The sequence below is a fragment of the Python bivittatus genome, unplaced genomic scaffold (genome assembly GCF_059951505.1).
Source record: "Python bivittatus isolate LINGU-HERP-01145 unplaced genomic scaffold, Pbiv_v1 ctg000850_np1212, whole genome shotgun sequence".
Lineage (NCBI taxonomy): Eukaryota > Metazoa > Chordata > Lepidosauria > Squamata > Pythonidae > Python > Python bivittatus.
This window is the reverse complement of record NW_028277112.1, coordinates 984,829-1,012,754: the sequence shown is the minus strand read 5'-3', so window position 1 is coordinate 1,012,754 and position 27,926 is coordinate 984,829. Positions and strand designations below refer to the sequence as shown.

The 27,926-nt window shown below is 36.5% G+C and overlaps 1 protein-coding gene across 3 annotated transcripts in view; it reads right to left on the bottom strand.

Moving 5' to 3' along the window:
• Positions 1-27,926, bottom strand: part of CWC27 (CWC27 spliceosome associated cyclophilin) — a 109,711-nt gene that overhangs the window by 69,407 nt on the left and 12,378 nt on the right. For 2 of the 3 annotated variants that reach the window (XM_025163332.2, XM_007420121.4), the window contains exons 8-10: positions 27,790-27,869; positions 27,253-27,286; positions 23,148-23,305 (exon numbers count right to left, since the gene is read on the bottom strand). In XM_025163332.2, the coding sequence (XP_025019100.1) occupies positions 23,148-23,305; positions 27,253-27,286; positions 27,790-27,869 (272 nt within the window). Of the gene's footprint in view, positions 1-380; positions 9,991-23,147; positions 23,306-27,252; positions 27,287-27,789; positions 27,870-27,926 lie in introns of those variants that run through there. The other variant, XM_088130452.1, reaches the window with a different exon arrangement.

Sequence of the window (27,926 nt, the reverse complement as noted above, 5' to 3'; positions counted from 1 at the left end):
AGTATTTATGTACAGAGTTTGTTTTTATACTTGATTTTTCATGGATTTATTTTATTATTTATGGGGTATTTTTAATTGTTGATGGGGGTTTTGATTTTAAGTGTGAGCCGCCCAGTCACCCGTTGGGGGGAAATGGGCGGCATGCAAAATCATAAATAAATAAATAAATAAATAAATAAAATGCTGCTTTAGCTATAAATTAAGCAATGAATTGAAAGATTAGTATGATTCTCTTATCTTAGAAACTAAAGTAGTTCCAGAAGGACTTTGTGAAGGAAAATGTTATATTCACAGTCCATGTGTGCTTTTGTATGAGTTTGAGAGGGAAAAAGAGAATCTCTTATTTGAAGAAAAAAAATCACAGCACAGCTGATATCATATTTGATTAGCTCTCTATTTTTGTGGCTTAAGTCAGATAATACAGGATTAGCAATTTCTAACAGAACATCTAATATTTTACTACCATGTATTACAAAAACACTTCAACATGGGATTAATTTATCATATTCATCCACAGAAACAGTTTGGACAATTTAAATGATCAAAACAGGTACATGCAGAAAGACAGCAAAAAATTCTAAAAAGGTCTCCCCCAAATGGTAACATGCTATTTTGTTGCTGTTCTTACACATATAGAATGTTTATTTTTCAGTAATATGGACTTTCTAGTGCAATAAAATATCAAAATTGACAAAATAGGACCATGTCGACACATGAATAGTGAGGGCATGAAGAAATGCCATTCTGAAACAATTTTAAAGAGCTTAGTCTTTTTACAGAAAACAGAAAGATCAGTGAATTTAAAAGAAAATCTAATATAAACTTTAGACTGATTCTTGCAGTGCTTCAGGAGAGGAGTTCCAACAGGACATAATTTTCCATAATTTTTTCTTTCTCCTTATCAGACAATCAGTTAGGAAATAAAAGATGGGGTTACTATGCATTTTATAGGCAGTACTACACATTGTGCCCAGAAGCATCACAGAACTTCAGATCCGCTTTTAAGCTTTTAATTGTCTTTAAAACAAACAAAAGATGAGAAACTTACAGGACTTATACTGGAAATCTATATGATATAGAAGTGTCAGATATTCTATTTAATCAGATTATGGAAATTTTATCCTAGCCAGCAGCAGTTTCAGGTACTTGCAGTTTTTATTGAACCCCCCCATCTACTATAGCTCCCATCTGCCACAGACATATTTCATTCTGTTCCAGAAAGTTCCCCAAAAGAAGTTTGGGATTTTGGAGATATACAGTACATTTGGTGAAAACTGGGCAGTTCTTAATTAAGAAAAAGCATTTTCAGCGAAGGCAAAATTACCCTTGCATACAGCATTGTACCCCACAGGTGGTTAATGTTCCTTCTGTGTAGATTAACACACTTAAAAATAGCAATCAGATACGCTATATCCTTTAAACCTAAACAGATAAACAATTCTGAGCTGTAATTGCAATGCAACTGAATGAAGAGTCAGAGGTATGGTGATTACCAGAACTTGATACAGAATATTTACTTTCAACTAAATAACAAAAATATATGAGTTATATTTCGTCCTCCTAGCAAAGGATATACATTCCCAGTTACACTTTTCTTTATTCTGCATAAGATGCAGCCTACGTCTCTGAAGTGACACAGGACATCCCTAGTCTTATATGGCTGAAAACTAGCATTGTTTGTTTTATGATTTTAGACTGCTCCATCATTATGAAAGGAGAGAAATTCAAACCATCAAAGTGGCTTGGATGTTTTCCTCCACCGCATAGTTGCATTGGTGACCTCTTATTTTCAAAGGCACCCACATTCCAACAATGATACCTGCAGTGAGGTAGCCTTCAAGTGTACAGCCTTATACTGGAAGGCTTCCACACAAGCACCAAACCTGAGCTATCAGAGTTCAAGCTTGTATGAGTTGGGAGCCAGAGACCCTGAGTTACAGTGATTCTATCCTTCTTCTAGGGAAGTTCTTAGAGGGCAATTATTGAATAACACTACCTTCTGACACCCTGGCAGCTGCGTACTGGGGTGCCATATTCACTACTTCTTCCCCAATATTATTTATACATATGAAGGAAGAAGTTATCAGCAATTTGGGGAGAAGGTATTATTAATACAGTGATGACACACAGCTGTATTTCTGCAAAACATCTCCATCAAGAGGGGCTATGCATGTTCCAAACATTTTTGGATACAGTGCTTAGATAAAAGCCAATAAACTGAGGGTGAACCCTGACAAGACAGAGACTTTGTGAGTAGATATGTCATGTGTACAGGAAGTGGGGGATCTATTGCAAATGGGGGTGCACTCCCTCAAAAATACATGTATATATTTCAAGACTGCTCTAGAGTAAGCTTGCACAACCTGTAAAGGGGAAAGGGGCACAATGATAAATTAAAATTCCAGGCTGCAAAGGAATACCTGGCGTGCTGAACAGCTGTCTGGGGGCTAGTGGACTGGCAGCAATGAGACCTAATTAGAGGTCTTGAGTATTAGAGGTATTCAGTAGTATGTCTCGGGGAAGCAGTGGTGACATATGGTGGTGGTGAATTTATTGACTTTTTAAAAGTGTTGGTGGGCTGCACAAGGGTATTTGGTGGGGCTGCACGTGCCCCGCAGGCTGTATGTTGTGCAAGCCTGCTCTAGAGTCATGATTGTTGTTTGAGGCTCAAGTGTGATTAGTGGTGTTTATTAGCAGCTTCAACTGGTACACCAACTATGGTATCTCCCGGACATCCAGCTACTTTAGTTCACACAGTGATAACTTTATCTTTAGATTACTGTAACATAGTGGCAGACTCCTGTGCTTGGTGTGGAACCTGCAACTGATGCAGAATGTGGCAGCCAGTTTTCTGAATGGGACACCTGGCCATATATGCCTTGTAACTCTTTTGAAACCATGTTTCCCTTAGAGCCTCCTGCATGTGTAGAGTCTGAGGAAACTGCCTTCCTTTGCCACTCCAAAATGCCCAGTTTGCATGACAACTGCAGTCCCTTCTCAGTGTTAAAGAAGGTCACTTCAATCATTAGCCACTTTAGCAGCAAGGAAAGTTATCTTTTATTTACTTGTCAGATTTATAAAGCCATCAAAGCGACTTTGGGTGGCATACAATTAATTTTTTTTAAACAATTGTATGTAAAACACCTTGTAATTACCAGAACTGTAATTGGAGGTGTTTTATTTCACATATATCCATTCCATTCATTATTGTCATGTCATCTTCGGTGAATAACCATTCTTTGGCCCACAGCTTGTATATTCCTCATGGCTGTCAATATTTCGTTTTGAACTGCTGATATTGCTGTCAACTGAGCCTCAATATTCTTGAGTCTCACATCCAAATCAGGTAAAGATTTACTTGATGCTTTACCAGGAGATTGTGTTGACGACCTAGATCGCTGTCCATAATCCATATCCCTGCCAGAGGGAGTAATAGACATTTTGAAAACAATCTACAGTTTATACTACTGTTTGAATTGGTTTATATTGAGGACCAGCCTAACTTTCCTATATTTAGCACAACTTAAACTTTAAATAATTGTTTAATAAGTAAATATAGGAATACATTTTCTGTACATAAATGGAAAAAGTGGTATATTAACTGTGAACTAAGGAAAAACTAGTATTAACCTATTTAATCTTAATTAATTGCAATGCTTTTGAATGAGAAGGCCACATTATAATTTAAGAATGACAGTCTGAACCTAACAAGCATAAAGGGTTGCCAAGCTATAATATCTAATAAATTTCCACAGTAAACGGAGCTCTTTCCTGATTCTTCTGACCTTTTAACAAGTGGTTTAGAGATTACTGGATTATGGCAGCTAAAAAATTACAGGTGCAACCAATTAACCAAGCAGTGACATAACTGTGACTTCCAGTCTTTAACAAAGAAGGGTTTTTTTCCTAAAGGAAATGATGCTTTCCCACCAATGAGCTCAGTATGGCTACTTTTCAGTCAGTCCTAAGAACTTCAAAAGCTCTATACTGATGCACTTCTCATAAAAAAATTATTTTGCTATACAATTATCCAGCTATGATGGTGGAATGCTTTGTTGTTCTTTAACCTGGAAAACATTAACTTAAACTATGATTTAACCAATTTGGTTATGGCTGTCATAGCTGGGTTGTAAAAAATCCAGACAACCACTAGAAGGCACCAAAGAAACTATTTTTGCTGTCATACAGATGTCATCTAAATTCTGCAATCCAGGTATGATATGCCCACATTTGATACCAGTTCAGTAAAACCACAATTTTCCAAACCTCAACGCAGCAAAGCAAATTCCATTGCAATTCAGGTTATTTGTGTAATAATGTCATTATATAAATTATGTCATTTGCATTGGTTTAGATACATTGGGTCTGAATATGCTCAAAATCAGTAGAAGCAATCCATAACCATTCAGTCTTGGTAGGGTTGAGCCACAACATGTTCTTCCTGGTCCAGATTCTCATAGCCTCCAGACACTGGGACAGAACCTCAACAGCTTCAACTTGGATGGCCAGGGGCCGAGGTGTATAATTGGGTATCATCAGCATTTTGATGTTACCTTACCTTGTACTGACAGATGACCTCACCTAGTGGCTTCATGTAAATATTGAAAAGAAGGCTGCAGAGAGTGGAGCCATGAAGCACCCCACAAAGCAGGGATCTAGGGTTAGATCCTAGTTAGTTCCACTGACTGGAACTGGCCTCAGAGGAAAGAGGAAAACCATTACTACTACTACTACTGTAATACCGTTCCTTATCTCACTTTTATTAAAATGCTTTTTTCACTCACTTACCTGAAAGCTAGTTTAAGCAGAAGTTGTCTTTGGACAAACTTTTGGCTACAGTGAGTTTTCAAGTGCCAAGTCTAGCTTGCACTCTTTGGAGCTCTTCCACCTAATGGTTATTACTTTGTATCCAAAATAATAATTGAAGCAAAGTTTCCCTGTTTAAATGTCCTTTGGGCTATTTGGCTGTGCAGTGCCCATTTAAAGCAGTTTTAACCTGCCAGTAAATCAGTGCTCCAAGCTTAGGCCCAGCTAGCAACAACTGGTCACTTTCAGACTTCCAGTTGTACAATAAGGAATAATTACAAATAAAACTTAAAAGCATACAAAAGATAGAAAAGGCACATGGTTTCTGGTCTTCTCAGATCTTACTTACTTACTTACTTTTAAAAAAAATTTATTTATATAAATTAATATATTACAAATTTCACCCATCTCATTCAAGAGCGACTGCAATTTACTGCAGTCTTTACTCTTTATTTACTGCAATTTACTCAAAAGGGAATAGATCCTGTCCTTGAGTTGCGGGGGGCAGGGGGGAGCAAAAAAATCAAGATGGCGCTTATAACTTCATGATTGATGCTCCACTTCTTTTTTATGCATGTTGAATATAAAAAGGGGTGGGACTTTGATCCTGTGATTGTGGCTGCCATCTTTACTTTTCTGCCAGTCAAGTCTGGATATGAGGTTTTCTCTGTTGTAATTAAATAACAACAATGAAAAGGATAAAATTAGACACAAGTATGAAAGCGGCATCTAGGGATGTTTCAGGGAGGAACGTTCACATGTCTAAACTAAGACTGGGGAAAGCACAAACCCTTGCTTGTATCCTGTTCTTTTCAACTATGCCAACTATGCATACACATAGTTTCAGTTTACTGAACATTACTGAGGTTTCACAAGCAGCAGCAAGCAGCACAGGTGTGTGTGTAATTGCACATATGCTTCAGCTGAGTTTACAAGCAACTTGCCTGCAAAGAGTTCAAGTCAGCAAACAGTAATGTAGTAAGGTCACAGTTCAAGGTTCTAGGTGGTCATCAGCTGGTCTGGTGATGTATTGGTTTCAAGGCTTCCAATACAGAGTCCAGGTAAGATCGACTGTTCCAACAGAAGCTTGCTGGTTGACAGTGTCACCCTTATGTCATTGCCTGATGAAAACCAATTAAGGCCAACAGCACTCTTGCCTGGTAAGGAGGCACACTGAACACTTTTGTTCTGATGTCTAAAGTGAGCAATGCATCTAGGGAATGGGAAGTTGCCCAAGATTGGGATCTTCATTATTTAACTGTGGGCACAGTGTTATGGATAGCCTCAGATGTCAGCCTCAGGTGCACGTTCCTGAGGCTGACATTTGTCTGGCGTATCCAGAACAAGTTCCCGTGTCATATTCCTCGGAGTTGGGGATGACACAGACTTTGATAGTACACCATAACAAGATTTTCGGTGCTAGGCTCCTTTAGGGACTGTCATGTATAGAGAGACTATCTAACAAATGGTGCATTTACAAAGCCTTGGAGACCACCTAATCTATTCTTTTTCAAAGCAAATATCATCTAACCAGATTTCAACTTCTAGGAGCCAACTAAACAATGAAAAAAAGACCCTGTCTTTCCTTTTCATTAAAACATCTATGGCTGCTGCTTTTATTGCCTTGGTATACACTGGACAGTGATATGGAGCTGGTAATCCTGTTCTGACCTTGAGCATTAGCTGGTAGTACAGGTCCTATGTTCCACCTCACAAACCTCCAGAAAACCACTCTCTGCCCACTGTCATCTACACATTTCCATTAGTTTCTTTTTTGTATTTTCAAAGTTAGAGCTAGCTATAAGCTTTGCCTTATCCTACAAAAATATTTGCTGGCCCAGTTTAAGGTTATGACCTTCTGTACTAACTGACAGCAACCTAAATCTGCCACTTATGCCTTCAACGCTTGTGCCTAAAACTGGAGCAAAATATATTTAGTTATTCTCCTAGAGTTATATTAAATCTCCAGTGTAAAAAACAAACAAAAACAATAAAACTAAGGGATGAGGTAAGTAATGAAACAGGTCTGAATGAGCACGAAATGCTTTGCTTTGTAGTGCTGATTAAACAAAATCAAGCAGCTCAGCCCAGATGAACAAAAACTGCTTCCTTAAAAGCTGCATACATCCAAGAATACACCCTTCCCATACTGCTCTATTGAGAGAGAAAATAAAATACTTGATAATTAAGTAACACACTACAATACTTTTGCTGAATCTTTCCAGTTTTACTATAAAATGAATATATAACTAAACAATCAAGAGCATTATAGTGATTTCCCTTCCATATGGTACTAACAATTGAATATGTAATAAGGATTACCCATTTTCATCTTCCAGTACACTAACTGCATTTTTACAGGTCAACTAAATATTCTTTTTTTCCAGGTGACTAGACAAGTGCACATACAAATTTTACTTGAAAGTACACCAGCTTTGCCAAGTAGCAGCAGGATGAAATACACTACTGTAACAATTGAATCTTTGTCTGAGGCCAAGACTATACCTATTAGCATGCTTTGAAGCCAAGCCAATAAAAATCTCAGTGCTGGGATAGAGTTTTTACGCCTAAACAATCTGTGCTTGTGTTTAATATACTATAGTCTATTTTCAAGGCCCTGTCAATCATGCATTCTACATGAAGAATTTGGCTGATTTTTTTTCTCAAGAATTTTAGCAAGGCTAGAGATCCACAAAATGTATAGCACTGTGACAAGAGAAATCATACCATTAAACTTATATTCATATACAAATATTCAAGTTTAGCTAACAGCTGAACTGAAAAAAAAATCTTTCAAACATATTGACAATAACATTTTGAAAAAGGAATTGCTGAAACAATGTGCTATTTTAAGGGGAACTGACTCAACAACATAGCATGTCTAAAGAAGCAACACTGTCCCACTGGAAATCAATGTCTCTCCCCCCCCCACCACTTTCAGGACACTCCTACACTGCCAGATGTTCAGGAACAAAGGCCATTCAAGTTAATGTGTACCAGACGCTAGAGGGGAAGTGGATGGGTTTTGGAGGGTCAAGCAAACATCACAAGTACTTCATTTTCATAACGAAGCATGCTTCACTGAACAGTAAAACACAGGTGTTCTTTCTGTACGCCATCATCAAATCAAAACCACTAACAAAATCTGCGTTTAATTGTAATATCATTAAGACCCACAAGAAAGATCTTGGAAGAAAAAAAAGGACAAAAGTAAGTTTTTGGGAAAGAGACCATATAGCTAAATATTTCAGATGAAGTACCTTAATTTTATTTGTTAATTGTACTTCTTCTCCACTCTTCTTCCAAACAGCTCAGAGTTGCTTGAGTGCAATTACCTAGTTGCTTCTCATCTATGCAAATTTGGGACCCATGCCAACTTAAACTAATCTTCTGATTAGTTTCACGGAACACCAATTTCACAGAACACCATCATTCATTTATCCAATGAATTGATAGAAAGCATTACAATCGAGTAAGTGCTGTGAATAAATGTGGCTTCAAACATCTGAGCATACATTAAGCACATTACAGAGTTACAAAGGTACAAAAAATAGCTTGGATTTAAATTTAGACACATTAATGGACTGGCAGAAGCAGACCCCTACCTCTTTTATGCCACATTAGCCTCTACAGCCTAATGAGAACATTGGACAAAAGGCCATGGGATCCATCAAATGTGCCTAAGACAGGTCGATCTATGGTAGATCTATAACTTGAAGCATCTCTAGCCATTAGCAGTGCTTTCTGGGATCTGGGAGTCACATTGCATCAGAATCTGAAGACACCTCAGTTTCCAAACCTTAGGGAAGGCAGGACAGAACAGAAGGGCTAATCTCCAAAAATCAGGGAAAATAACTTGTGAGTTCAGCTCTGTTAACAGAAATTGTTTTCCCTTCTCTGTTTGTAGTATTTCAAAGGGATGGTATAAAAAAAAATGAACACTAAGTTTATTGGTATAAGCCTGGATCTAATCTTAGTTTTTCTCCAAGTCATTCTACAATTTCAAGGTAACAATTGCAACATTCACTTGACAGGGATTTACTCATCAATTATTAAACAAGGGGTTATAAACAAGACTGATACTATTGCATTGACCATATACAAACCTATATGGGAATCCCATCTGGAATGCATACAGCTCTGGATGCTCAATTCAAAAAGGAATCATCAAGCTTTTGGTATTTTTGAAAAGGAAAAAAGACAGATTATAAGGAGACTATATTAGAGATTTGGTCTAAGAGGCTGAAAGTTTCCCAGTTGAAACAAAGAGATTGGAAAAAGAGGAGTTTTCATAATGTCTTCTGACTGCTAGTTGATGTGTCATGGATGTGCTCTGCTAGTGTTCTGCCTGTGTGTCCTACAGAGTGGCTGTTACAGTCCTTACACTGTATGTTGTAGAACAGTGTAGAAAAAACTTGTTTTTTCTTCTTGGGCTACTGGGTCTTTTCATTTACTTAAGATGTTTTGAGGGCTTTAGTTGGTTTGTGTGCTATGGTGATGTCATGTGGTCGCAATAGTCTGTTGGTTGTTTCTGGGATGTTTCTGATGTATGGCAGTGTTATCCTTTTCATAGCTTGTATTGGTTGTGTTGTAGTGGTTGAGTGGTCAGGCACTTTTTGATAAAGTTGCATGGATATCCATTTTGTTGGAAGATGTTGAATAGGTGGTCTGTTTCCTTTTTCTGCTGTTCTGGGTTGCTGCAGTGCGTCTGTGCTCATATGAATAATTTTTTACACAGCTCCTCTTGTAGGAGGTTAGGTTGTTACTTTGGTAATGGAGCACTTGGTTAGTGTGGGTTGCTTTTCAATCGACTTGTGTTTCTAATTTGCCGTCATATCCTCTGCTGATGTGTATATCCAGGAAGGGTAGTGTGTTGTTTTCTTCTTCCCTTGTGAATTTTATTCCTTTGAAGATGTTGTTGATTGTTTCATGTGTCTTTTCTAGTTTTTTTTTATTATGTTGGTGTCATCTACATACTGGATCCATACTTTTGGCTGTATGCGTGGAAGCGTTACAGTTTCTAGACTCTGCATTACAATCTGTGTTATGAGTCCTGAGAGTGGTGATCCCATGGGTGTTCCTCTCATTGTGGTATATTTGTCCATCAAAATCTTTGTCCAAACAAAATCATCATCATCACTACCACCACCAGCACCACCATCTTTTTCTTCTTCTCCTTTCCTTCTTCCTCAAAAAAAAAAAAAAAGACTTTCTATACAACATAATCAAGTATCCTTTGAGTCTAATATTAGTCCTGGAGACTTCATGGACATGTCCAAGTTGTTTTCTTTTCAACAATGTGGAAATGATTTGCCCTGCCTTCTCCCAAGACTATTTTTGTTTTGTTTTTTAACTTCCCACAGCATACGGAACTGCTATTCAAGAAGAATAGCTCTATCTCCAGGACCTGGATCAGAGTGATGGACCCCCTGTGTGATGCTGTGGTCTTTTGAATGGTTGTTTTTTTCCAGGCTTTTTCCAATAATTATTTGTGTTTAATCTTTTATTATTGTATTCCGTAAGCTGTTGAAAATAGTAACAAACTGGGTCAGCGTATAAATCCCATTAATGGATAAATACATGTTCAAAACATTAGTTACACAGAACTATTTGCACAGTTTAAACCCAGCTATAAAATATCATAGATATCTTTTGTTACTTAATAGAATTGGTGAATTGAGTGGTGACTAAAACACAGGCTGTTCAGTTATAGCACCTTGCATTTGAATGTTCTTCTAGTCAGAATTTAGAGCTTTTCAGCACTACTTTTTAATCTCCCAAGGACATTTAGAAATTGCATTACTGAACTGCTGTTCAACTGATCATGACTCAGAATAAAATACTGAAGAACAAACTTGAAACACTGAGAAAAAGAATTTAAAAAGAAAACGATGGAGAGAACGTGTTTCAGAAAATCTGAAGCTAAAGTTAACTCACCATCCTCTCTTTTTATTTACTCTAGTTGTGTGCTAATCTTTCCTCCCTTTTCTTTTGTCCATTTTATTTGTTAGTGCTTAACTGGGATTATCCCACAGCCCTGTATTTGAACAGTGACTACCAAAACAATATGGCCTTTAGCCCCGGTGCTGCAGCTAATTGATTCTGAAGGACGCAGAGGAAACGTGCCCCAGAACAGAGGCACTTCCAATAACAAAAGGGAAAAAAAGACACTTTAGTACAGAGTAAGCCTTAGTCTTCACATCAGACAATGTAAAGTTTAAGAATTGATTAAATGTTACCATAAATTCCAAATAACAAGTAGCTTTCAGATTACCCTGCAGTTTAAACATATACAAGGCAACAAGCACTTTCTAGTCAAAATATATGCCTCTCTGAGCAATGAAATGCACAATATACTAAATGATCTAGAAACATTTCAGAGAAAAATATTATTTAAAGATGGAAAATAGGAAACAATTCTTCAAATATTCATAACCTCAGGAAGGTTATTCTTTCTTAGAAAGGATGTTAAGCAATGTCCTATTTTGAAATTAAGCATGAAATAAAAGAATATAAGATATGAAAAGCTTTTACAGTTCCCATTTCTGGTATTCAGTAGTTATACAATATTTCTTCAGTTTTTCCCATCTTGAACTATTGAGCTGTTCCTTTATGACGTACTCCATACAGCTTGGCATGATTAAATGGGCAATGAGCAAGAACAATAGCCATACACAGTAACAGTGTTGCAGTACTGTTTCGCGCTAGAAGAGAATTTGAATTTTTAAAGAATTCTTTTAATTCTATTTTAAGCTACCTTGCCCCCTTGCTAAGAAAAAATAGTAAAACAATGAAGTGTACAAGCAGCTATATAGGCAGACCAAGATTTCTGGGTTTTAAGATGCATAGAAATAGCCTCATTATTAGAATGACTCTGAATAGCACTGAATTTAGTCAGTGCTAAATGTTTTGTTTTCCGAAGGAGACCTATGCTTCAGAAAAACTGTCATTAAGACGTTCAATCCTCAGATAAAATTTAGAAGCGACTTGTTCAACTGAGCACAGTAGTTCCCCATTTCTTAGTAAACATGCATAAAATTACATTTCACGATGCTTTTCAGATGTTTGTTACTTTTCAGCAAGTTTTTACTTTTCATGCGTTCCCACACTGATAACTAAAGACAAGGGTCTTCATGCAAACAAAATTAGTCATAATTGCAAGTGACAAAGGACTTCTAAGAACTCATCTAATCAGATGAATAGTTTTCCATTACGCTATTTTGAATAAAACATTGACTGAAAGTAAATACATTATGCAGTAGTGATTTATGTACCTGGAAAAAAGTAATATGCCATATTGGGGGTCTGTCACACAAATTGTTTGCCTGCATAGGTTATGTTTATTTAAGAAACATGTCTATATGCAGTAACTTGCAACTGACTGATATTTTGCAGTGTTCCAGATAGAGAACCCATGGCTAGCCATGCTTTTTTGGTGCACATCCAAGTGACATATGTTTGCATATATTTATTCTGTGGTTTACTTTAGGGATTTTCAACATCAAACGAACAGTTATGTCAGAAATTGTCTTATATGAAGCACCTTATTCAAAGTATAAGACTCAGTTCATATGTCACACTGAGCCATACTGTGGCTTGTTTCATTTTGGCTTAGTGTGTTGAATGAACCAACCAGCTGGTCTATTCAATAAATCATGCTTAAGCAAACAATGGCTTAAAATGTTACATAAATCCGGTTTAATTTTCTAAAATCCCTGAAAATCTGCAGCATACTTAAAAAACAGAATAGTACAAACATTTTATGTCACTTAACTGAGGCGGTAATTGGCTTGAGATGTTTTCTTGAGATCTTCTGTGCCCATTTAAAACAGTATCAGCCCTTGGCACTGTGCCAGCACAGCTTCTCACCACCTACTGGATACTGGATATGCAAGTGAATAGCCAAGCACTTAAAACAATATTACAGGAGCTACTGGAAAAGCCTCAAAGACTAACCCTTTACAGCAGTAAGCCAGCCTGTAAAGACTATCAGAGAGTAAACTACTTGACATAGTTAAAACTACAATACCAGACTTTTTAAAATGTGACTGTTATAAAGTACAAACTATAGATCCAATCATTTTTTATTTGAATTACAATTGAAAAGGACCTAGTGGGTCTTACCAACAATGGATATCCTACGCCTAAAGTATTCCTAATAGATATCTAAGCACCTCTTTCAAAGGCTCAAAAAAAAAAAAAAAAAAAGAGAAAGAGAGAGAGAGAGAGAGAGAGATATTCTAGCCAGCTGATTCCTCTGTTGAATAATGTTTATTGTTGAAGATTACACCTTAAAACCTAGTTTATGTATTCATCAATGCAAGCATTCAGTTTGTACAAAGAGGGACAGCATCAACCTAGGGTTGCATTTGGTTGAGCCAAGCACTCATCACAAACAATTAATTTAATGTATTGCTTTACGGTCCAGGACCAAACCAACATCCATTAAATCATATGCAATTAAAATGCATGCATCAAAATGACGTAAAACCAAGTCAATAAAACCTGTGAGGGATGCACCAGTCACTTTCTATAGGCTAATGGCACAGATAGAAATTTTGCTATTGCCCTTGACATACCTAAAAATTGGTAATTTCAAAGAAAAACAGTGATTTTCTCATCATGAGGGAAATTAAAATTCTTAATAATTGGGGTTATGAATTCTGATTGCCAGTGTAAACATAGTGGGCACTTTAATAAGGCATGAGATACAGATTCAACCTCTATGCATGAACATATTCAGGCACAATTTTCATATGGAAGATTGCAAAATCTTCCAGTTGTCACCCTGATGGGTAATGTATCAACTTGGGTCACACAAAAAGCCTCCTAGGCAGAGCATGCACAATCTTGAAAAAATAATTAGGGAGAGTCCAAGGAGGAGTAATTCTACTATAATAAAGATGGGAAATTTTACCACTATCCACCTGAATATCTAAGTCCCAGACCCTCTCTTAAATTATTCTAAGGTTTTATTTTATTTGACAAACCACAATAGATCTTGGTCAATTTGTCTTCACAGAGTGGATTCAAATCTATCTTTCAGGGTAAGATGAACCAAAGAAGTCCCTCAAAGGACTTGCTTTGCCCAAGATCTTAAGCAGCATAATCTTGTGTGATCCTCAAATAATGCAGCCCAATTCTAATCATGTTAGAGCACTGGAAGTTGAATGCAGTATGCATGCTATTGTTATTAAAAATTTAGATAGTATGGAATTCAAGGCTGAAAACTTAGAGATACACAACTGAGTTCTATAAAGCAACATACCCAAAACTTTGGCCTTGAATAACTTAATGGGAGCGGGAACAAAATCATTCCCATGCCAAGTTGCAAATTTGGTAACAGCTAGAGATGCTTTTTGGGCCTTTATAGATAATTCCCTGACTTGGTTTCCCTGGCAGGTAGAAGACTGAAAATAAATGCCTAAATATTTTATCTACTTGATCATTTTTCCATTAATCATCCCCCTAGTTGAGGGATTGGGGCGCTTTCTGGAGAATACCAGAACTTTTGTTTTTTTAGTAGTTTAATTCAAGGCGTTTTCTAGTGCAATAAGCTGATAATGCTCTAAGGCATCTATACAGCCCAACTTTAGATGTAAAGAGAATGGCTGCATCATTTGCATATAAAGGAACAGAGATGGGGCAATGAGCAAGAGATCATAGCTGAAAGTCTACAGTGGCAAAATACTCAACCATATTGTTAATATAGAGGTTAAACAATAAGGGGGCAAGTATGCACCCTTTATTGACTCCGTCACAGATGGAAATAGGCTCTGTTAAATCCCCATTGCTATTTTCCTTGACATGTGCATAGTGCCTTGATGTAATTGTATGATTAATTTGAAGAGCCGGTGATCAATTGTTGAGGCTGCTAATTTTCTCCAGAGCTTATCTTGGACTACACAGTCAAAGGTCACAACATAGAGGGATCCATTTGGGAGATTATAATAATAATCTGCTAGGTGGTACAAAATTATGCACTGATTCATCATATAGTGTTCAGACCTGAAACTGGCCTGTTCAGACACTGTGATATTCTCAGAGTGCAACCAATCCAAAATTTTATTATATAAAAATTTGACATATAATTTGCTAATGACCGAGAGAAGACTGGACAATAATTAGTGCGGTCACATCTATCTTCTTTTTTATATATTGGAAGAGTAATGGAGTTAAGCCATCCTTAGGTACACATATAGATTTATGGCAAGGGACATTAGAGCAATCTGGTTGCAACATCTGTCACCCCACTGATCACCAGGGTTGATTCAGCTGATCTGGCTGGCTGTCCCCTTCCTCCCTCCCTCTCTCCCTGCTCCTTGAATGTCCCTCCCAAAGCTGTATGTCTGATTGAAAGGACAACTATTTCAGAGAGGAGTGTGCCATTCTTTAGTCAAGGGTATATGACAGCTGCACTCCCCTACTACAACCTCCAAACAAGCTCATGGTCCATTTGTGGGAGAATGTAAGACAATCAAACTTTCTATTGAATTGAAGTTTTTTTAAAAAAAATTTGTTCTGGAGGGGGAAGATTCATGTGAAACATACTGTAAGTTACAAGGCAACTCTGGGGGACAAACTTGAACAAGATGTTATCAACATGAAAAATGGGATCCACTCTGTTCCTTCCTCACAACAAATGAGTGTAGGTCCCAGCAAGCATATGAATCAAGAGGTCTTTATAAGAGAGATTCAGAATGTCAATTAATTTTTTAAAATTACCAATTAGCCTACTATAGATCTAACAAAAATTTTGATGTGACAACAAAATACCGTATATTGTTGCAGCAATAAGCACATGGTTCATGTTTAGAAATAAATTGAAATAATAAACATCTCAAAAGCACAGCTAGTGGTTTCATACAGAGTAAAATGGGAAAAATACTGTCATGTTTTATAAATATAATCAGCTCACAAATATGAATGGAATAAAATATTCCCAAGCCCAAGCCAAACAAAGTGGGCTACACAGGATAACCCTTACTAACAAGATTAAATATATAGGACTATCCTTTGTCTGTGTGTATTTATGCTTTATTAAATGTTATAAGATGGAAATGACCACTGGAAATTAACAGTGCAATTGGGGAATAAGACCTTTTATAAAAGAACCGAAATGCTTCCCTGCCACAATATACTGACATAGCCTTTATTAGCCACTTATGACTCTTCAGGCATTAATTCTCCTCTTCCTACCACTCCAAGCACACTTCTATATGGGGTACCCAGAATTCTCCTCTGCATTTTACCATTTCTTTTCTACCTAAAATATTACACTGAGCTGAGAAGTCAATTTTCAAACTGGGAAGTTCTAATGTCATTTGAACACAAAAGGACCCTTAACTCCAGATACTTATACTAACCAATCTCTAATACCTCCTGATCTTTGGAGTTTACAAAGGGTTGTTGTATTTCAATAATTTGCTTCATATTTTCCAAAAGAACAACATATCTAAATAAGATTGAAGCACATGGTATAAATCTCCAGTCCATTCTGTTCATCTATGTGAATTGTTTCAACTCAATGGGCAAATTGCTCTTACATTTGTTTATATCAATTACGGCCTGAGTGAATTTAGCTGTCAACAAGACATATCTGCAGAGTATTTTCTCTCTGAAATTCCTGAACAGGGATTTCACTCCAAACAATATAGAATTTTTTTTTTAAAACATAGATTAATCATTAGAAGAAACAGCCATTTCATAACTGTTATCTGAAACACATTTCAGAACTTAGTAAAATGTATGTAAAATGTACCAAAATATTCCTTTTCATGGGTCAGCAATGTTGATGAATGGTTGATTTCTTCCCCATAGAATGTCCTGCAAAAGTACAGGTCAGTGTAAATGGAAACTCTTCTAATGTGCTAGGATTTTGTTTGTTTTGCTTTATTTGAAGATCTAAGGACTGCAATAAGAGGCATAAAATCTGGGCAAACAAATCAAGACAGGAAAACTGCAGGAGATAATAAAGCAGGAATTATTGAGACCCCGTTATCGGTCACTAAAAAAGAATTGGAAACAAAAGGGTACTCTAGCCAAGAAACTGCCTAGGAATTAACTCACCTATAAATAACCAAGACTCAAGGGAAGAATGGGCATCAAACGAAATAAGCCAGTTACATGTTTTGTAAAAGTACGTCCATGTCTTGCTCCTACTGATTTTTTAACATAAAAAAACTGTTAAGACACACGCCTGCAGGCATTTTGTTGAATTCAGACCATATTCTGAAACACATATATTAAGGAATCTTTTGATTTTGGCAACAGCATATCCTGGCAGACTTACCCAGCAAATCAAGCATACAACAGCTGCTTTTGAAATTAATCAACTTATTCCTAACTCATCAACACATATGTATGATCTAAATATATAAATCACTTAATTTCTTTAGGGAGTTTTCCACAACAGACTGTTCTGTAAAAACACTACAAGTACAAGTGGTACGGCTGTGCAAATCTTTCCAAAAAGGCGCTTTGAGTACATAAATAGGATTTCTTTTCTTAACATTAAAGCAGCTGTGCCCTTTTCCAGATCTGTATTATTCTGTATTCAGAAACCACTCAATCCTGAAAAAAGAAATGACTGCTTTAATAGCTTGAAAAGAGATGCTACATATGGACCACTAAATTTCTAAGCACCTCTTTTGAAGGTTTATGGCATATATAAATCAAAGCCCTGGAACAGATTACTGACTATGGGAGTAAATGTAAGTTAATTAGGTGGTGGAGAGCTCAGACTAAAGGTATTTTGCTTGGTGTGAATTAGAATATTGGACTGAAATCAATTTAATTAGCTAATCACTAAATCATAGCTTCATTTTTCAAACAAAACTAAAATCCATATTATGAAGGATCTAATACAGTGATATTTTTAAAAAATATTTTGTCTTAGCTGCCCACTTAAAAATTCTAACCACTCTTAAAATATGTAGTATAGTGTATATATATATATATATCTCAACAAGAATACCACAAATGAAAAAGGTACAGAAAAAAGCAACCCAAATGATCAAAGTCACATGAGTAATGGTTATAAACATTGGGTCTTTTTAGTTTACAAAAAGGCAAGTAAAGAAAAACAAGAAAGAGATAAATAAAATGATGCATTATATGGAAAAATAGGAAAGCAAACATTTTTCTTCCTAAAATGGGCAATGAGAAGAGGTAAAAGAATATTGATTTATACAAGACACGTTAGCATATAGAATCTGCTACCACAAGAATGGCTAGTACATAAGACCAACATTCCAAATGAAGTTGATCAGAAAAATCAGCTTTCACTGAACTTGGTGTGATAGATTTTGTGAGATGAGACAAGATACTGTATTTACTGCTTCTCTTGCTGAGAGGGACCAAAAATGTATGCCATTATGGAAAACCATTAATGGGAAGCAAGTTACTGGTTGTCATCTTGAGGAAATGAAAGGCAGAAGATCTAACTATATCTAGATAGATATGTTATCTTCAATGGCCATCAGCATCAAGCAAAGCCATTATAGTGGAGTTTCCCCCCCTATTTTCAATCAAATTCTAAAATATGTACACATTTTTAAAAAGTTTTTATTTAAAAATCTGTAAGTGTCTTTTGGAGATACTGAAGAAAGAGGTAATAATAATTTTTCAAAAGTTTCTTTATACAGGTAGCCCCCAGGGTTAAGAACACCCGGTTTACAGACGACCCATAATTAAGAACGGAGCCTACTGTAGCAAAATTTGAGTTAAATACACAATGATTTGAGTTACTTACACAATACTACTTATACAGTATTACACAATAATAGTGTTCTGGCTTACATATAAATTTGACTTAAGGACAGACCTTGGGAATGGAACTGGTTCTTAAACTGAGGACTACCTGTACCTTACTGCAACATGCAAATGAAAATAGCTTCTAGTTAACCTGCTGCCTTAGTTTAATTAAGAACATATTCTCATCTACTATCAACTTATTATTACTAAGTAGCTTTAATAATATTAAATAATATTAAACATTATAACATGGCATAACAAATTATTAAATATTAAATATTAATAATTGGTTATGCCATAACTAATGATCATATGTTTACTGAACTTATTTTCTTCTGCAGAGTAACTCTATAGCTTTACAATTTTTATATTGCAAACTATAAAAAGATTGACCCTTTCTTCTGCCATCTGTGGGTAATAATCAGCATGCCTCTACTATTATATGCTTAAGGTTTGAGACTATCATATCAATAATCAGTAAAATAAAATAAAATAAAATAAAACTAAATTAAATTAAATTAAATTAAAATATAAAGCCACTGGCCATCCATAAATACATGGCACATGAGCTCCATCTACAGGTCAACAATTCAAATAAAAGCTTTGATGGATGGTTACTTAAAAAAAGGAAGGTTCTGATTTCATGTTCTAATACTTTTTGCACACTTATAGCAACATTTTAAAGGTATATTTTATGAAATCCTACAATATTTGTTTTATGACTGGAAAAAACAATTTTACCTTAAGGCCTCTACCACTAAAAAGAAATGTGTGGCAGGAAACAAAATGATCTTTGTCCCATTTTTTGAACTTGTGGTTCATTCAATTGGATAGACATCACACATAAGTGGGATACCAAAAATAGAGGTGGGTTTGAAACATGATCTTAAAAAGAAAGAAATTATTTATTTTGTAAAGATTAATCAAAGCATGTTGACCAAAGGTTTTTATAGAATCAGAGAGATGGAAGTTACTCTGAAGGTCCAATCTCTTCACTCAATCTAGGATGCAACCAAAACATCCCAGACAAAAAGCCATTAAGTCTGTTTCTTTGCAGTCCAGTATATAAAATTAAATGACTCAAGTATTGCCTGTTTCAAGGTCAGATATTTATGGTTTATTCTGGCATTCTCTTCTATCAGATAAAAAGCATGCTTCATTGTCTCACTAGAGTCACAATTCTCAGCAAAGAAGACTCATATGAATAGCACTAAGTGAGCAATTATTTTGCAACTGAACATAAGAAATTAGACCAGAGTAGCTATAAATATCATACAGTTTGGTCTAGTGGTTAAGGCAACAGGCTAGAAACCAGGAAACTGTGAGTTCTAGTCCCTCCTTAGGCATGAAAGCCAGCTGAGTGACTATGGGTCAGTTACTCTCTCTCAGCCCAACTCACCTCACAGGGTTATTGTTGTGGGGAAAATAGGAGGAGGAAAGAGTATTAGGTATGTTCACCACCTTGAGTTATTTGTAAAAATAAGAAAGTCGGAATAAAAAATCTAATATATCTCTTCGCATATGAAGTCTTACTCCAAATAACGTATTTAAGTTTCAAAATTATCTTTGATAATTTAACTTTAAAAGTTTTGGTAACTATCAGGTATTTGGCAAAATGTTACTAGACCCTCCCACTGAAGTTCTCTCCACATTATGAATCCCTGCATGCTTTGATCAACAGAAATTTGAATCAGCTTTTCCAAAGCCATCTCTTGAGAACATGTCCTGTCACAAGTGTTCTTATTTTATCTTGAAATCAGATTTTTTCAAATTCCCATTTCTGACAATTACTGAGCAGACCTTAACACTTTTTGTGTTTAAATTCTAAGCACAGCACAGATTCTGATGACTTGCAAAATCATTTCTGTATTACTAGTTACTTTGATGTGTTTGTGATGAACCCATAATAGATTAAACATTCCAGCAGTTATTTTATCCAATCCAGGGTTCATCACTGCAGAAAAGAGGGTACATACAGTAAGGACACCAAGGAAAGGTTGGTACATTACTATATTATATATATATATATATATTTAATATAATTACTCTAGAACAGAGATAGGTTACTTGTTTGCTCTCTGCCATCCATATTGCTGTACTATAACTCCTTGCATTCCTTATCTCTGCTATGTTGCTAGAGTTGCAGGAAGTTGTTCAATACAATGAGGAGGGCCACAGGTTCTCTGCCCCTGCTTGCAGGAATAATTTGAGTATTGCAAATTTCAAAAATTCCTGAGTGGACTCTTCATGGATTGTTAATTTAATCTAAAGAATAGCCAAACACTTTTGCAAACTAGGACTCAGCAGGTAAATTAATACATGCCTAATTTCAGGCACTGTCTATGAGTCCTTAAAGCTGCAAATGCCATGTAAAAGTCTAGAAGTTATATCTGTGGATTTGCAACTTAAAGATAGATTTCTATTTATTGTTACAATGGCCATCAGAAAAATAAAGGTTCTAACCATGAGAAGAAAATTTTTCATCTTACTAAGCAGTAGGAATAAAACAGCTGTTAGCTTAAAATCACAACTTGCTGTTTAACAGAATCACTGTATGTTCTCTTTCCCCAATATATGAAAAGCACCTTTTAGTTTGTCATTAGCAGACAAATGTGACACCAACTATGTAAATGCTGATACTTCAAGGTAGGTGATTCTTGAAAAATAGAAGGATCCATGGCCATATTGGAAATTAAGAAAGTGTTATCTACCTGATAAGATCCCTTGTCAATGTGAAAAGAGCATAAATATCTGCTTTGCTTAACCAGCGTAACACAAGCATAATTCCTATACCAACTCTGAAAGAGAATTAGTTAGAAGAAGCAAAACCTCATAGTCATTATTTAGAAATAACATGTGACCCTGGTTAAATAATCAAATCTAAGTAGATCCTTAACAATATTGTTAATATTAATTAGTGTTAAGTACAATCCTTACATTTTACAAACCCAACAATATGATGTATCAATGAAATTAAAGAGTACAGAAGTTTAAAAGTTACAGCTATGCACTGCTCTGAGGACTGGACTGTATGCATGATGACTCAGGAAGAAAATACCGTATTTTTCCGACTATAAGTCGATACTTTTTTCTAAAGTCCTTACACTAAAAATTGAAGGGCATCTTATTTAAGGAAGTCAGCCGAGGAGAGAACCGCACGGTTGCAAAACTGCCCATACTTTGTCTCTGCAAAGAGGCTTCCTCCTATTGCTAGCCTCCAATCACGAGCGAAACAGCTTGAGTCTGCAAACAGACTTCTTCCAATCACGAGCCTGATGTAACTGATGTCAGCTGATGCTGAACAAACCAATTAGAGGAAGTCTGTTTGCAGAGACAAGCTATCGGCAGTTTCACTTGTGATTAAATGTAATCAGTTATGCAAAAGAGCATGGAAATAGAGCTGCAGAGAGACGGTTTGGACCTCCTCCCACCAAGTGTTTCAGGTAAATGTTAACTAATTACTAAATAAAAATGTGTTGTGCACTATCTTTAAAATATTGATTTCTTAATTTTGGGTTGGAAAAGTGGGGGTCGTCTTGTCCATGGGGGCGTCTTATTGACAGAAAAATACGGTACATGCAAATACTTTTTTGTCTAGTTAATAGCCATCACTGTTGTCTGAATATGACAACAGTGATGGCTATTACTGTTAATGGAACAGGTACCAACAAGGGCAAACAACGAATTCCTACTGTTTACCTAATGTGTATTCTTCTGAGTGAGACAAAACCACTTAAATAAACAGAACACAAAAATGATGTGCTCTTCAATTCTAGAACAAGACGTCTATGATGTGGAACGTTTTAAGTAAGTAAAACTAAACCATTTATCAATATAAGAACCTACATTAAGAATTATGAACACAATGGAAGAGAATGACTTATTTCATGGACTGTTTCTTCCAACTACATGGTGTAAGGTTATAGGTATTTTTCAACACAGGGAAATGTGGACAGGCTTAGTGGTTTGATATACATGTTAACTCTACACATATTACAAACACTACCTATGGCAATCAGTATCAGGTAAGCACAGTAAATTCATCTACAAAGTAAGAATCTTGCTCTGACACACCTAAGTCTTGGATGGTCCTACTGAACCTCCAATCAATGCCCAAACTTTGCATACTGTACATATTATGGCAATGACAATAGGACTAACTAAATCTGAAAGGGTTTTTTGTACTTATTATGGCAGTAACTCAGAGATTTGGCCCTGAGTTCAGGTGAATAATATAAGACCAAAAACCAAACCAAAACATAGGTAACAAGGACCAGATACACTTTTTTTGCCAAGGATTTTACCCTGACTATTTCTAGAGTGGTGGCTGTGTTGCAATCCTGTGGAACCTTACAGACTAACAAATTATTGAATGTTTAACATAGTACAAGACTGCTTTATTTTTATGTTCAAAATTTATCTAAACACCTTCAAATTTATGTTTGGTAACAAAATAGACCTCTAAAAATAATTATGAAAAGCTTTGATGCATTATAACACTTTATTTAAAATGCTGACTATAGAATATTTGAAAGTTTCCTTTAGGAACTTATCCTTCCAGTAAGTTCAAGGTATTCATTACTCACCTACGGCTACTCTTCTTCTGCATTTGTTCTCCTTCAGTTACTTTTTTAACAGGTACATCGGTATTTTTCTTTAACTTTTGCATAATTCGTTTTTTCATTTGATATTTTTCTTCATTATCAAGACCATCATCTTCATCACAATATCCATCCTCTTCTTCCTGGACAGATTGTTAAGACATTCATAAATTTTGGTTTATATATCTGAAATGTTCAGTTTCATCCAGAAAAGACTTTATCTCATGACCAATACATTAGAAAAGCTTATTTCTAAAACAATGAGGTATTTGAAGGGTCCCAAAAAATAAAAAGTGGGGAACCCTCTTAAGAATTTTTTCCCCTCAAATAATTAGGTTTAAACCTAAATGGAATATGTTTTTGGGACAATTAATAAAATGCTCAAGACACTATGTGTTATTGTCACACACACACGCATTCTTACTTTCTGAAAGTGACCTCTAAAAACTGTGTCACAGCATGGCTTTCCTGCACAATTCTTATGCTATGGTCAAGTAGTAGCTGCAACCCCCTCTCCTCCAAAAGTTGCATTTCTGTCTCCAAGGAGCTATCATTTCCAAAAGAAATTAAGTTTCCATGCTTGTGGGCTCTCAAATGGCAAGGAATGTGGTCAAGTGAATTTGCTCTTTGAGATCCACAAAGAAGCTAAAAGAAAGTACTCCATATTTCTTTACTGGAAGTTAAAAAATTCTAAATTTTAATTACATTGATAAATACTCATTGTCACTGAAACCCATATAGGAATTCACCAACTCAAGGACATTTTAAATTTTAATACACCAAACATCATTTCATCCACAAACAAGTTATGCAAATATATTTTATCTCCTAAAGTAAAATAAAAACACAAGTGCTGAGCCATTTGAAATTCCTGATCCTGGGAGGCCTCTGGATTGGGGTAGTGCTGAGAAGCATCTGGTGACAGGTGCAGGTGATAACTGCAGGTAGTCTCAAATAGCAATGTCTAAGTGGAGGCATGAACTGGGTCATCATAAGGAAATTCAAACACAGGCAAACAGTCTGGCCGATCATCTTGCTGGTAGTTTATATATCTAAGGAGGCATTTCTCTAAGTTAGCATTTTACCCTCTGACAGGTGGAGGTTTCTACCCAATAACTGAAATAGAACTTTCTAAAAATGAGATGTGAATGATATGATTAGGCAATATCCACAACATAAACTGAGAAAGTACAAGAATGCCTCTTTTGATATGTATAGAGAAGCTACTTCACATTCAAAGGCAAAGCCATGACAGGGAATGACATGGGCCACTTTAGAGGACAACTACTACCAAAATGACACTGAAGCTTTTACGCGAGGTAGTTCAGTTATAAAATCCAAGAACTGTTGGTTAGAAGCTGGGAACAATGATGCATGGCAAGAATAAATTAAGCCTTTATATCAGCTCCAATATGAGGCTAAAAATCATAGGGGAAGAGATGGGTAATTTTAAATACTCTAAAATGCCCAGCTGGTTGGTTACATAGACAGAGCTACAATACTTCCTGACTCAAAGAAAGAGGAACATATTGCCAGAAACTGTGGAAAAAAAATGTCTTCTTCCCCAAAACAGTGGGAATTAGAAAAGCCCCCTGCCCTCAATTCATCTATCTGAGCCCAAACATATGGATCCTGTTTTTGTTGAGTGAAGATTTAATCACTTGGAGAGGAAATCTTCCTTCTGGCCCAAGGGTCACTGGGTGGATCAAGGGGGTGGAGACAAAGTTTACGGGGCACAGAATGGAAACTGGAGGATGTTTATTGGATAAGAAAAACTAGTTTGTAAAGCAGCAACCTCTTTGTTCTGTGAGCTAGACATGCAACAGATGAAAAAACTAAAAAGAGAAAATAATTGTTTCCCCTGATCTCCCATTCCATGAGTCTGTGGAAGTTTGCAAGTGTTCTAAATTCTTGTTGTCCATCCACACCTTGAAAGGGCATTCCAACACGTCAAGATGGCTTGAATGCCTTGTTAAAAACATCAGAGTACCTTTTAGTTGGAAGGAGTTACCTGGAAAAGAATGCAAGGGGGAAGAGGTTGCCCTCCAACTTTTGAGTGGATTGTAAAAGTATACTTTCTACAGTGCGGGGGGGGGGGGGCGAATTGGGTGACAGAAGATGGACTGAGAACCGAATGCCTCTTTGAATCAAAGAAAGATTTGCTGAGCATTGGAATCCCACTGAAAGGGATTCTCATTCTTGGCAAGATGAATCAGTAGGATGATCAATGCAACAAAGTTAGGAATAAATTTATGGTAAAAATTGGTAAATTTTTGGTATCCAGGGACCTGCAGCAAACTTGAAGGGGATAACATAGCAGTACCCAACATCTGTCAGACACAGTGAGAACGAGCCCATGAGTGCCATGAAAAAAATTACTGGGACACTGAGGGTGCTATGAACTGAGAAAGCCTAGGAACCTCTGCCCCAGAAGATGAGACTGATTCATTTACAACAGGCCAAATATGGTGCTTTTAGAGCATCTGCTTGCAAAATGCCCCTTTCACCATCAATGCATGTTTCAGAAGGGCGATCTTAGCAGGGCACCCATACGAAGAAGTATCCTAGTGGCAGGTTTTCCACAATATAAACAGAGGCCTTGTGTTTTTCTCAGACAGATAGTGGTGCTCTATGTGTGGGAGGAGGAGGGAAGAAAATAGTGGCATCTTCCATTCCTATACTCTGCATGAGGTCAAGTCTTCCATCAGTACCCAAACAGTCCTGGATTCATGCAGAAAGTCTTTGTGGTGCCCTGACAACTGCGTATCTTTCATATTTTATGTGATAGCTTCTTTTTAAACTGGTCAATTACTTTTCTTTCCTATTAACTTGCATCCTGGGCTAAAAGCTGAAAGTCAGCAGTATACTTTCCCACCCCCAAGGGTTTACATTGTTGGAGTCAAAGAAATTGCATGGTTGGCATCACCTGCTTGAATGAATTATTAAAGCTAGCCCTCAGGTATTCACAAAATTGGCAGTAGTTATCAAAGTCCAGGCTATACTGCATCAGAAAAGGGCTTCCTTATTTTGCAGCTCATTCCCCTGCAATCTGCATTTGAATCTCGCCCAACTAGGGTGCTGAATGGCTCTTTGACAGAAAGAGTGATGCCATTGGCTCTAAAAGGGTAATGGCCAAGAGGTCATCCTTTGATCCTGTTATTTTGGACAACCATCACCCTTATCCAACCTTCTTTTGGGGGCAAAGGTTGTTGAGGAAATGGTGTGGTGACAATTACAAAGCATCCTGGATGAAGATTATCTTGAATCAAATGGCAGTGAGGGATTGGATGAGATGAAACAGATTTAGGATAAATCCCAGTGCTTGGAACCAGTGCCTGGAGGGTATAAAGGACTGGATGGGATGGAGCAGACTTACGATGAATCTCAACAAGAGAGAGATACTGTTTGTGCAGAAGCCTTCTGGATCCAGATCTGGGTCCAATTCAAGGTGGCGGTTATAACCTATAAAGCTCCTTATACTCAATTTCATTACCTCAGGGATTATCTGCTCCATACAGAGTCTAACCAGCCAATACATGCTGGTGAGGAGGACATGCTGCAGATTCTTCTCAGCTTTCAAGATATGAAATACATGGGGGCCCAGGAGCAAGCCTACTCTGTGATATGCCTTTGGAACCGCTTACCCTCCAAAACCAGCCCCCTTCCATATTGTCATTTCAGAAGAGCATTTAGATGTGCTATTCCAAAAAGCCTCCAGAACAAGGGGTGGCTGGAGTGACAACTGCTGAGTTGGACTTGGGTACCTGGGATTGAAACGATATGTTTGTGAGGATGTTTTGTGTTTTATTGTTCCACTCAATGTAAGCCACCTAAAATCTAACTTGAATTGGCAGAATGTAAATCTCTGAAATAAATAATAAACTGAACCTATGAGGAAGAAGAAATTGTCCTACACTATTTGATTTACTGAAATCTTTCCATTAACAGGACAAGTTAATTAAATATTACCAACAGTTCAGCAGCTGAGACACTAACCAGATGTATAGTGGTAATAGACTTAGCTTTGTAAATATCATAAATGTTACAAATATATAACAAAATGGGCTCCATATTAATGTAAAGGTCTTACCTCATCTGAATTATCACTTTCATTTGCTTTTTCACTGAAAGGAAAGGCGATATGTAAGTAGATTCCTTTCTAATGCACTTTCTAAAATAAAATTCATCTAAATATTACATTACTAAGTAATGAGGTTTTTACTTAGCTATCCTTCTTTAGCCCAACTCATTAATATTTTTCCAGTTGAAACAAAGACAATCTGATCACTATTTCATAAGCATCACATATGCTTGAAGCAGCCATCTTACTCAAGAATTGCAATCAAAGCTGCAGGATATCCTCAAGAATAGTCTGGCGAATAGTTAATTGCCTAGTAATATATGCCAGTCCTTCCTAATCTGGTCCCTCCCCAAGTGTAGAGAATTTCAAACATGGCTGCTGGCCATGCTAGCTAGGAATTCTGAAAGCTACAGTACTAAAAGATGTGAAAGAAGGCTGGCTTGTAATGCAGTAGCAAGTAGGCCAAATTCCACACATTTATCACAATAGACATTCCACACATCTAAACTAACAGAATTATTTTTGAATTAGCAACAACATATTTACCTTTCAATGGCAGGAATGGAACTCAGATGTGGATCATCTTTCAATAAATCATGACTGCTTTTGCTTTTTCCTTTCATGCTCTAAAATTTTAAAAAAAAAGAATAGCAGTGGAATAAAGGGTCTGTGGGAAAATGTTT